The 12017-nt window shown below is 48.3% G+C and overlaps 1 protein-coding gene across 1 annotated transcript; it reads right to left on the bottom strand.

Annotated features, from left to right (window-relative positions):
* Positions 1–525: 525 nt before the first annotated feature.
* Positions 526–11508, bottom strand: TUBAL3 (tubulin alpha like 3). Its single transcript, XM_030321325.1, has 3 exons — positions 11200–11508; positions 3626–3774; positions 526–2063 (listed from the first exon to the last, which is right to left on the bottom strand). The coding sequence occupies exons 1-3, from the start codon at positions 11480–11482 to the stop codon at positions 1119–1121; spliced, it is 1377 nt and encodes a 458-aa protein (XP_030177185.1). The 5' UTR covers positions 11483–11508; the 3' UTR covers positions 526–1118.
* Positions 11509–12017: the final 509 nt, after the last annotated feature.

Here is a 12017-nt window from a genome sequence, read left to right on the forward strand (position 1 = left end):
ATGGTTTTACTGCATTTATAGCTATATTTTCCATTTGGAGTTATAGCTGGTTTGAAAGTGGGATAATTTAGTACCAAAAATGAATTCCATTACGTGTTTTTTTTTTTTTTTTTTTTTAACTTCAAACTCTTGGGTCATCCTGCCCTCTCCAGTCCCCAGGGCTTCTCATCCAGCAAGTACACAGCGAAGCTCAAGATTATGCATTTTTTCCCCCAAACCTCTCAACTGGGTCTGATGCAGGGCTCTGCCGGCCACACTTGGAGAACATCTCTTCAAGGATGGGGAGCCGAGGGAGCTCACTTTCACCTTCTGACCCACAGGATCACAGATGCAAATGTTTGAAAGACCCGGGGCGCCTGGGTGGCTCAGTGGGTTAAGCCTTTGACTTCGGCTCAGGTCATGATCTCGTGGTTTACGGGTTCAAGCCCTGTGTCGGGCTCTGTGCTGACAGCTCAGACCTGGAGGCTGCTTTGGATTCTGTGTCTCCCCCCTCTCTCTGCCCCTCCCTCCTCACGCTCTGTCTCTCTCCTTCAAAAATAAATCAACGTTAAAAAAAAAATATTTCAAAGACCCAAGAATATTCTTGCTACTGGTTTGTTTGTATAAACAGCAAACTGTGTGACGTTAAGACCCACATTTGGAAGAAAGAAAAGAATGATACTGAAAATATTCATTATTTAATCAACGTACAAAATATAGGCACGGGGGAAATAACAGTAATAATTAACATGTGCTGTTTTACACCTCAGGAAAGGGAAAGCAAGAGCACTGACTTTAGGGGTTCATGGTCTTTTGTTGCAAAATCCAAGAATAGAGCTAGGTTTCCATTATGAGAAAAAAAAAAAAAAAGAAGGAAAGAAACATAGAGGTGATCCAGTAGCTCGAAGGACCCCAAACCTGAAAGGTTCAAGGGAGCCGTGCTGAACTGCACTACAGACAAGGAAATCTGAGCTCATTGTTGGTACCGAGCCATCTCATCTAGTGTGGAACTCAGGGTCTTGCTTGATTCGGTTTCCAGTTTCTTCTAATGGGGACATCTAACCGCGAGGCGTAAATAGTGTCCTGAAAAGAAAGCACGGGCTTTGATGGAGTCTTCATCCTCACCGGCCACATTTGCCTCAGGGACTTTGCCCCACTTCTTCGTAATCCTTCTCCAGGGCTGCCAAGTCTTTCCTGGCCTCTAAGAACTCGCCTTCGTCCATGCCTTCTCCGACGTACCAGTGTAAAAACGCCCTCTTGGCGTACATGAGGTCGAACTTGCGGTCCAGGCGGGCCCAGGCCTCCACGACCGCCGTGGTGTTGCTCAACATGCACACAGCCCGCCGGGCCTTGGCCAGGTCCCCTCCTGGCGTCACCGTGGGTGGCTGGCTGTTGATGCCCACCTTGAAACCGGTTGGACACCAGTCTACGAACTGCACAGAGTTCCTCAGCTTCGTGGCTGCAATGGCTGCATTCACATCTTTAGGGACCACGTCCCCTCTGTAGAGGAGGCAGCAGGCCATGTACTTCCCTAGCCGAGGGTCGCACTTGATCAGCTGATTGGAGAAGTCAAAGCAAGCAGCGGTGATGTCGGACACGGAGAGCTCCTCGTGGTAGGCGCTGTCGGCAGAGACGATGGGGGCAAAGGCTGTCACGGGGAAATGTATTCTCGGATACGGTACGAGGTTGGTCTGGAATTCAGTCAGGTCCACATTCAAGGGCCCTTCAAACCGGAGGGAGGCAGTAATGGAAGAGACCGCCTGACCTATCAGCCTATTAATGTTGGCATAAGAGGGGCGTTCGGCACCGAGTTTGTGGTGGCAGATGTCATGGACGGCCTCGTTGTCCATCATGAAGGTGCAGTCCAAGTGCTCCAGGGTGGAGTGGGTGGTGAGGATGCAGTTGTAAGGTTCTACGACAGCAGTGGAGATCCTGGGGGCCGGATAGACCGAGAACTCCAGCTTCGTCTTCCTGCTATATTCTGCCGCGAGCCTCTCCATTAAGAGAGATGTAAATCCCGATCCAGTCCCTCCTCCAAAGCTCCGGAAAATCAAAAATCCCTGAAGCCCACTGCAGTGCTCCGCCTGGGGAAGTAAAGGAGACGTGAGAATGGGCCCAACGAAGCCAGAAGCAGTGAGAGGGGACACTACAGGCTCCCCCGAACAAACAAAACCTTCACAAAGGACTGGTCAACCGTGATCAACGCCACGGTAACACATGCGAGCGTGTGGAGTAGGGGAAGCGCTTTAGAATTTTACCGTAGGCAAAACCTGAACATCCGCCTGTCGTTAGCTGCCCTCCACGGATTTATCTGCATGTGATCTAAAGCAAGGTCTTTATCAGTAACAAAGACAAGAAAATGACTGGCAAAATACTGCAGCAACAGATCCCTCCCCCTCCGCCAGTAGATGAAGTACTTATCACCTCTATACCCAGTCTACTCTGTGGGTGTAAAAGGCATCGCATTACTTAAGGATTATGTCGAACACCAAAACAGGTCCTAGACAAAGGATTCTCCAGATCCCCGAAGAAGAACTGACTGTTCGTAAGTAGGGTAACTCATCTCCAGGTAGGATGTGCCTCTTGTTAACTTCACAAATAGTGGGATGCTACTGGAAAAGGACGAGTGTCCAGATGCTTTGGACGTCTGTGATAACAAGATAAGCCACGAGTTGGGCAGAAGCAAGAGTGGAAGGGGGCTAATCCTTAAAAAGAAGGACCTCCTGCCATTCGTACGGCACGGATGGATGTTAAGGGCATCCCGCTAAGTGAGGGAAGTCAGACATAGAAAGCCAGATACTGTATCATCCCATTTGTATCATGGATCAAACTCATAAAAAGGGAAAGTAGAACAGTGTCTGCCAGGGGCTGTGGGTGGGGGCAACCGGGAGGCAACGTTTGCAGGGCAGAAAGTTTCAGTTAGAAAGTGAATGAGTTCTGGGGATCTAGCGGGCAGCATGGTGACTCTAGTCCACAATACCGTATTGTATGCTTGAAGGCTGCTAAGAAATGGGGCGCCTGGGTGGCTCAGTCAGTTGAGCGACCGACTTCAGCTCAGGTCACGATCTCCCGCGGTCACGGGTTCAAGCCCCACGTTGGGCTCTGGAGCCTGCTTCAGATTCTGTGTCTCCCTCTCTCTCTGCCCCTCCCTCCCTCGCACTCTCTCTCTCTCAAAAATAAAGAAGCATTAAAAAAACTAAAATAAAAAAAGGAAGTTGCTAATAAGAGAGATCTTAAACGCTCTTACCACACGCACACACGTTAACCATATTCCCGCAATCGCTGTACAGGACAGGTGTATAAAATCATCACACGTACACCTTGAATTTACACAATGTTGCGTGTCAGTTAGACCTCAATAAAGCAGTGGGGGAAAAATAAAACATTTCCCCATAAATCTAGAAAAAAAAACCCAAAAAAGAGCAGATGGGGCTATATATAACAAGGGTAAAGGTCTCTTCGGCCCTTCCTACGGAACAAAGCGTAATCAGGGCCAACATACGGTGGCTTCTCGACTTTGCGCATCCGCAGGAGGCTCCAAGGGGAGAGGCTGGATGCCGTGATGCCTGTGCTAGAAAATGCCGGTCCCTTGGGAGGTGGGGCCCAGGCACCGGGGCACCTGTCTAGGGAGAGGGGAGCCACTTGCCAGCTTTCGGATCCTCTCCAGCACGAGGTCGACGATGCCCACGCCGACAGAGTAGCGGCCTCGGGCGTAGTTGTTTGCCGCATCTTCCTTGCCGCTGACGAGCTGCTCCGGGGGGAAGAGCGAGCGCTGCTGGCCGGCTCGGATCCCATCTGCAGGGGGAGATGAGGTCAGCGCGCTCCCATCTGCAGGGGGAGAGGGGCTCAGCGCGCTCCCATCTGCAGGAGGAGACGAGGTGGACACGCTCCCATCTGCAGGGGGACACGAGGTCAGCGTGCTCCCATGGGCAGGGGGAGACGAGGTCAGCACGCCCTGCTCCGAATTCTTGCACGGCCCAGGACCCCGATTGCTCCGTCCTCCCGTGTGGTGGACAAATGGCTTGAAACCACGGAATCACCCTTCCTTAGTCTAGGGACGGGTATCATTATTCCCAGATAAGCAGAAAGTATGTTTCCCTATCACACACCCTTCATCAGTTCCTTAGAGCTGCCGTGACAAATGACAACAAATTGGGTGGCTTCGGACGAGAGAAATCTGTTCTCTCACAGCTCAGGAAGTCGCATATCAGGGTGTTAGCAGTGCTGGTCCCTTCCGGAGGTGACAGGGAGAGGCTGTTCCATGCCACTCTCCTGGCTTCTGGTGACCTCTGCCAGTTTGCAGAGTTCCTCTGAGTATACCTGCATGACCCCAGTGCCTGCCTCTGTCACACGTGCCATTCCCCCTGCCGTGTCCCCTCTTCTTCCCATAAGGACACAGACCGTGGGATGTAGGGCCGACCCCCATCCAGTGTGACCCCATCTTAACTCAGTACAGCTGCAAAGACCTTATTTCCAAATGAAGTCACATTCTGAGGTTCTAGGTGGACACAGATATTTAAGAGACACTATTCACACCCATCACACACCCTGGGATCACGCTGGCATTTCAAGGCCAAGTACCTCTATCCACAAATGGCCAACTGCGTGCCAGTAAAGCAAGGAAAAGCATACCAATCTAAATCATTAGTAGTATGCAAGGAAAGAGGCTTTAATAAGGAAGCTGTGACCAACTCAAATACTCACACAACTCAAACGCAGTTAGCATAAATGCCTAAAACCGGGAAACGGGTTACGATACTGGCAATCTTCAGTACAACCAAGCGCAACTCCTGCCTACTTTTGTTGCCTTTTAGAAACCTGGGCAGCATGAGGAAATGCCAAGACACATGTGTCCCAGGTCCATGTCCCCCTCCCCAAATTTAGAACCATCCACATAGCGCACTTCCTGAAGAATTATGTTGGAGGGCTAGGCAGGCTCTGGGGACGCTGCCCTGGTTACGGCGGGACACTGCACGGCAGCAAGGGCGTGTGTCCAAGAATCCGGTTCCTGCATTCAGGTTCTCCTTCCCCATTCAGCTACGGGGCAGTCACTTACCATCCCTAAGCCTCCATTGTCGCATCTCACAAACATGGATAATAACGAGACCTGCCCCATTGAACTGTTACAAGGATTAAATGAGATCACAGGGCACAACGCACAACCCACAGGAAACCATTATAAATAATAATGATACAGGGGAGCCTGGGCTCAGTCGGTTGAGCTTCCGACCTCAGCTCAGGTCATGATCTCGCGGTTGACGGGTTCGAGCCTGGCATCGGGCTCTGCGCTGACAGCTCGAAGCCTGGAGCCTGCTTCCGATTCTGTCTCTCCCTCTCTCTCTGCCCCTGCCCCGCTCGTGCTCTGTCTTCTCTCTCTCTCTCAAAAATAAAAACATTAAAAAAAATTTTTTTTTTTAATGATGATACAATTAGCTCAGGACATGTATTTATGCAAATACCACATTGGTCCCGTCACCAGATACCTATAGTTCATTTCAGAAGATCACTGCCTAAGAGGAAATGAGCCAATGTCTGAGAACAAGATGGCTCTCTCAATTCACCTTGCTCCCCTGAACATCACCATGAATTTCTAAACCACAATTTTGTACACCCCCAAATACTTAATTTACCAAAATTTATTTAAATGAGTTTTAACATATGCACACCAAAAAAAATAAACAAAAAACCCAAAGTTAAGGTTTTTAAAAGATACACTTATAAACAAGATAGAAGTGGGCATATAATTCTGGGTGGACTCTGCTTTTCACCTAAAAGTCTAAGGCTGAATTCAGCCTAAGAAGGGAATTTATAGCATTCTGGAAGCCCGGTTCTTCACGATAATGTCCAGTTGAGATTCTGAAGGTAGTTCCACAAATTCTTTCAGTAAAATCGACTTTTCCAGAGATCAGTGATTATAGCACTGCCATTCGTGAGCACACCCAAACTGTCCGCTCCCTTCCTGGCACCTTTCCCACTTTGCTCAGCGACACGAGTGATCTCGCCCAGTGTCTTTACCTAAGCAGCACCCTCAGGAAGTGAAGTGGTTTTTAAAAAGGATGATTTGACATTCCTTGCTTCCTTACTTCCAAAGCTGTTCGGCCCCACTCCACCTGAAATCCTTACAACTGTCTCCCCCAAAATCTTAAAGTTGCCAAAGCCTTTCTCCAACCACACCTCCTAGCCCACGACCCAGCCCGATGGTCTTTCTGTACCACTGCCCCCCAACTCGGCCCCAAGTTCCTGCCACACGAACTCCTGTGACACGTGCAGGTTCCTCCAGGCCTCTGTGAATCTGCCAGTGCTGTTCCCTCGGGAGAAGACGTTGGATGGCTCTCTAGTTACTCGTCCCTTCCTCGGGGATACCTCTGCACCTTGCAGACATTTCTGTTGTTACTAGGTGGCATCGTACAACACTGACATTTTTTAGATAAAAAATAATCAACCGCTGGCAACTTTATATGGTTTGGCTTAACACAGGTGTTTGTATTGCTACCACCATTTACATTGTCTTCTCCACTAGCTTATGCTGTTTCGTTGTTGTTGTTGTTAAAAGAGAATGGCTCTTCAAAGCATAAGAGACTCTTAAAAACTGAGAACAAACTGAGGGTTGATGGGGGGTGGGAGGGAGGGGAAGGTGGGTGATGGGCATTGAGGGGGGCACCCATGAGCACTGGGTGTTGTATGGAAACCAATTTGACAATAAACTTCATATATTGAAAAAAATAAAAATTTAAAAATTAAAAAATTAAAAAATTAAAAAAAAAAGAGAATGGCTCTTATTAGTATGCAAATCTGGGGTCAAACCCAGTTCTACCCTCAAAAGTTCAACGATCTAAGGCAAGTTCCAGAACCTGCCCAAGACTGGGCGGCTTCATCTGTTAACTGAGGATAGCAAGGTTTCCTGACAGAATACTAAAGGGATTATAGGAAAATATCCATGCAGTTCCTCACTGATACATGGTACTGCTATGGACTGAATGTTCGTGTCTCCCCAAGATCTGTCTTGAATAGGTGTTGAAGCCCTCGCCCCTGGCGTGATGGTGTGGGGAGGTCACTGGGCCATGGGGGTGGGGCCCTCGTGAATGGGGTTAGTGCCCTTGTCAGAGGACAGAGAGCGGATCTCTCTGCTATGTGAGGACATGGCAAGAAGGTGGCCATCTGCAAAGCCAGAAGACAGCGCTCATCAGAGACCGACCACGCTGCCACCCTGGTCTTGAACTTCCAGCCTCCACAACAGCGAGAAATAAATTTCCACCGTTTGACCCCTAGTCTACGGTATTTTGTCACAACAGCCTGAACTCACTAGGACGGCAGCAGGGAAGGGATCAATATTCATTCATCCGTCTACTCCCATTACCTAGATGGATGAATGTTCATTGAATTTTGCTAAATTCCTTCTCACCACGACCTTGTGCTCCCGGCAGTTTCTTTTCCCACTCCTCCTCCCTTCGTGTTACTTTCACGGGTCTGCTCACACAGCCTGGCCCTGTGACGGGTGATCAGAGCTGGAGGCTTGCCGCCCGCCCCAAATCCCTCCTCGCCTGGTCCCCACCTCACGGGTACCATCCACCCCAGCTTTGCTCTCGGCCCCTTCAGACTCACACTTGGCACACTCCTCACACGTCACTTGACCCTCTGTCCTCCTCTCCAAACGTGTCTTAAATCTCTACTCCTATCTCCAAGGTCTCACACACCATCACCCCATTATTCCAATCAGAACTCCTCAATGAGCACCTTCCTCCCCGTCACAAAATCCTTGGTCACTACCCCAGAGAAGAGAGGGAAGGAGGAGAAGAACGACCCACCCTCTCAGTCATGGGGCCCCTCACCCACTCTGAACCATCCCTCCCTCCCCTCTTTCCCTTGTTCTCCCTATGAATATCTTTAGTAGAATTCTACTCCACAAACACAACCTAAACTTACCTTTCCTTTATTCAAAACCATTCAGGCTGGCTTTGGAGAACATCAGCCACTTTCACAGCTTTTTAGTACTAACTCTATCGGGTAACTTTTCACTGAACACCTCTGGTTCCCCATCTTCTAAGGGGAAGGGACCAACCTGCAGACCCTTCAAATTCCTCATGCCCAAAACTAGGTCGCCTTCTGGAATTCCTACCTCATTTCTCAACCCCATTATTGAAACAGCGAAATCTGGGAGACACCCCTGAATTCTCTCAAGAACATCCATTGGCAAATGATCCATTCCTGTTTCTTTTTTTATTTTTTTTAAAGTTTACTTACTTATTCTGAGAGAGAGAGAGAGAGAGAGAGAGAGAGAGAGAGAGAGAAAGCGCGCACAAGCAGGGGAGAGGCAGAAAGAAAGAATCCCAAGCAGGCTCTGTGCTGTCAGCACAGAGTCCGACACGGGGCTTGAACCCACGAACCATGAGATCATGACCTGAGCTGAAATTGAGAGAGTGAGATGCTTAACTGATTGAGCCACCAGGCGCCTCAATCCTCTACTGTTAAGACCCCTCTCCAATTGGTATTCTCCATTCCAGTCCATCCAACACAAAAATCTTGTAACTTAATCTACTCTCTTTCTAGATCAGTACTTGGCACAGAGCAGGTGCTAAAGAAATATTGAATACAGGAATGAATACATCTCTGTGATTAATATTACTGAAGTATAGTTCTAAATCTGCCATTCCCTTGCTCTAAGTCTTTTTATTTCCCATCAGATTCATACCACGCATATTATTCAAGGAAATTCCATAGTCTGCCTCCATGCCAGTTTAAGTCTTCTGTGACTCCACTATATCAACGTCCTCTCCATTTTCAAGCAGAGACAATATTCACAGGTATCTGAGTGTGTCTTTGCTCGTGTTTTCCATTCTCTTTCATCTGTGAACTGTTAAAAGTCCTCTTACCCCGTCTTCAAGATTCAGATGGACTGTCACTTTGTCCATCAAGTCTTTTCTGATCTCTTCCAGAGAGGTAAGGCTCCCGCCCTCTCTTCCTTCAGCTCGCCCTCCCTTCAAGGCCTTCCTTGACATTCTTTTAGAAAAAGCACCTCCCACCACTTGGACAACATTCCCTACCCCTACGGCTCTGCCTTATTTTTCCCCAACCACCGATCACCATCAGGCACACTATTTGGTTTTTATAGAACTGCCCGCCACTAGAATATGGGCTCCATGAAGAGTACGACTACATACACCTCCAATGTCAAGGACAGTGCCTCACACGTATGAGGCTCTCTTAGTTGCTGAAGAGAACAAGGAAAATCAGCACCTTCTCCTCCAAGCTGGAGCATACGCCTCTTTGGTTGGGCCAGCTCCGGACCCTCTCTTTATGCTGTATTCCAGAGGACTGGGGAATTTCTTCTGGTTTCTTCCTGCCTCCTAGCTCTTCCCTGACTTGCTCAGCTCCTGATCCCAGGTCTTAAACCTCCAACTGGCCCAGCGTCTTCGGATTGGCACAAGTTAAAATACCTGCTACAATATTCATAATTCTGAGATGTGGCCTCTCGCGTTGCTTCTTTAGTTACATTTACCGCAGTCCTCTGGGGACATATTCCACTCCGTCCGGGTTTCGGGGATACCAGACTGCAACTGAAGCTCATGGCTGCAAAGTCCCACTTGTCAGAAACAAAAATTCAGATATTCTCTTCGGGCACTGATAACTCAGAGTCCAAATACAACGTAACTGCCTCTCTTAGCCTCAGACTAGCTTCGCCTGTTCTTGAAGCCACTGCTATTTCCTTATTTTTAATTCTTTCACGTCTACCAAATACTGAATCTGTCTGCAGGCATCCTGGCTTCAGCGGTTCTCATGTTTCCCTCATAATAACCCTTTCCAGCGTCTGCTTCCCACGGGCACCAATCAACCTTCAGTGTGATACCTGATCTGACATTGTTCTGATCAGGAAATGAACTCTAATCCAGCACGTACAGACTGCATTTTCCAAGGATGGCCACCAGAGTATTTCTCATCTCACGTGTGCTTCTCAAACCTCGCTCTTGGCGCATCAAGAGGTGAGGTCTTATACTCCCTTCCTCGGTGGATCTCTGTTTGTAATGGCCTTGACCCAGCAAATAACAGCAGGTCAACACCCTTCCAAGCCTAGAGTATTAAAATGCCATGGACTTCAGCCTTGTGCTCCTGGGATGCTTGCTCTTGGAACCCCGCTGCCGTGCTGTGAGGAAGTCTCGGCAGCCCGCGGGGAGGCCCGTGGCCCCCACAGCCCTGACCCAGCTCTCAGCCAACCAGCCAGCACCAACTTGCCAGCCATGAGGGTGAAACACTTCCAAAGTGGATCCTCCAGGGGTGCCTGGGTGGCTCGGTCGGTTGAGCATCCGACTTCGGCTCAGGTCATGATCTCACAGTTCGTGAGTTCGAGCCCCGCGTCGGGCTCTGGGCTGATGGCTCGGAGCCTGGAGCCTGCTCCAGATTCTGTGTCTCCCTCTCTCTCTGACCCTCCCCCGCTCTCACTCTGTCTGTCTGTCTGTCTCTCTCTCTCAAAAATAAATAAACATTAAAAAAAATAAATAAAAAAAGAATTCTTCAAAGTGGATCCTCCAGCTCCCACTTGAGCCTCCTTAGGAAACCCTGTAGAGCAGAGCGGAGCACTGCCCTCTGAGCCCCGTCCAAACTGTAGAGTCATGGACAAAATAGTGATCATTATTGTTTCAAACCACTAATTTTGGAGGCAGTTTATTACACAGCAGTAAATAATTGATGCATAATACCAAACCCAAATCCACCTCCTCTCCAGCCTTTCCAAGTCAGTAAGACCCCTTCCTCCCCCCAGCATTTCTGTAGACCCATTTCAAGTGCTTACTCAAGTCTTCCATTAATAATCATAACGTTGTATTCACTTCCCCCACAATTAGAAGATTTATTTGGCTCCTTGCCTCTTTGGAATCATGTTCGGGTCATGCCAAATTTCAGATTCTTTGTCAGAAGCTTCTAGCAACTGGCTTTCCAATCCAGGAAAAGATCTGATCTTCTGCTACAACAGATGTGTGTGGAGAAACTCACAAGGTTTGAATGTGTTTTATCACATAGGAAAAGAGAGCTAAGCTAGTATGCCCTCTGGGTATGTTTCATGCTGACCACCTTACGTGGTCATGAGTGACCTTCTAAATTTAAAAAGGGTCCCTGTGATCCTGTTGAGATAGATCCAGTGTAATCTGATGATCCCAGGCACTCGTACTGGGTTTGTTTGCTGTGGTTGTGGACCTGGTTAAGCACGCTAGAATGCCAGCCCCACATTACCTATAACAGTTGGCTCCAGGTCCGTGAAGAGGGCTCTGGGCACGTGCTTCCCGGCTCTGGTCTCACTGAAGAAGGTATTGCAAGAGGCGCCCATATGCTCCACTTTAGCATTCTCCACCTGATCCTTTTTACTCTCGAGAACAGCGCCGTCTGGCTGGATTCCATGTTCCAGGCAGTAGAGTTCCCAGCAAGCATCCCCAATCTGGATGCCAGCTTGGCCAATGTGAATGGAAAGGCACTCCCTCTGAAATAAGCCATAGTAAGTTAGAACGAAGCAGGCCATCTTAGGTAACACACGCTCTGTCCCTCAGTAATTCTGCTCACAACTGAGAGAAACCAACTAGCTGAAGCCAGCAACAGAAATGTATTATAAAGCTAATGAAAAGAGTCTCACGGAAAGCAAAAACCAGGCTGCAGGTAAGCTTTAGGAACAATTAAACCAAGGACTCCAATTTCACTAAAAGGTTTCTTTCAACAATGTAATTTAAGCGCCTATTGTGCAATGGGGCTAAGAATGAGGTAAGGCTATATACATGTTAAATACCATATATGTATAAAATCAAGCTGCCTCACCCAGAAAAATAGCTGCTAGTTACTGGAAAGGAATAAACCCCGCCCCCTCAAAAATCAATTTATAACCTTGACACGTATTAAGACCCAGTGCACTTTAAAGTGCTACCTTTTCATATCTTGAGATTTTATATTTACTATTCAGATGTGCTCTGAATAAGGAAGGATGTTCTAAGCATAAAAGTAGTGGAAAATTTACCAAGGAAACTTACATGTAAGGGATTTAACAACCCAGAAATGTTTAGACT

Source organism: Lynx canadensis, chromosome B4 (assembly GCF_007474595.2).
Source record: "Lynx canadensis isolate LIC74 chromosome B4, mLynCan4.pri.v2, whole genome shotgun sequence".
NCBI classification, from domain to species: domain Eukaryota; kingdom Metazoa; phylum Chordata; class Mammalia; order Carnivora; family Felidae; genus Lynx; species Lynx canadensis.

What these genes read in the sequence shown, in the direction of transcription:
- TUBAL3 (XM_030321325.1), bottom strand. Translation starts at nt 11,482, where the DNA reads ATGGCCTGCTTCGTTCTAACTTACTATGGCTTATTTCAGAGGGAGTGC. An exon ending in CCTGGAGCCAACTGTTATAG is followed by an intron (nt 3,775 to 11,199) that starts GTAATGTGGGGC and finishes CTCCCCCTGCAG; the next exon opens with ATGGGATCCGAGCCGGCCAG. An exon ending in TGGAGAGGATCCGAAAGCTG is followed by an intron (nt 2,064 to 3,625) that starts GCAAGTGGCTCC and finishes TTACTTCCCCAG; the next exon opens with GCGGAGCACTGCAGTGGGCT.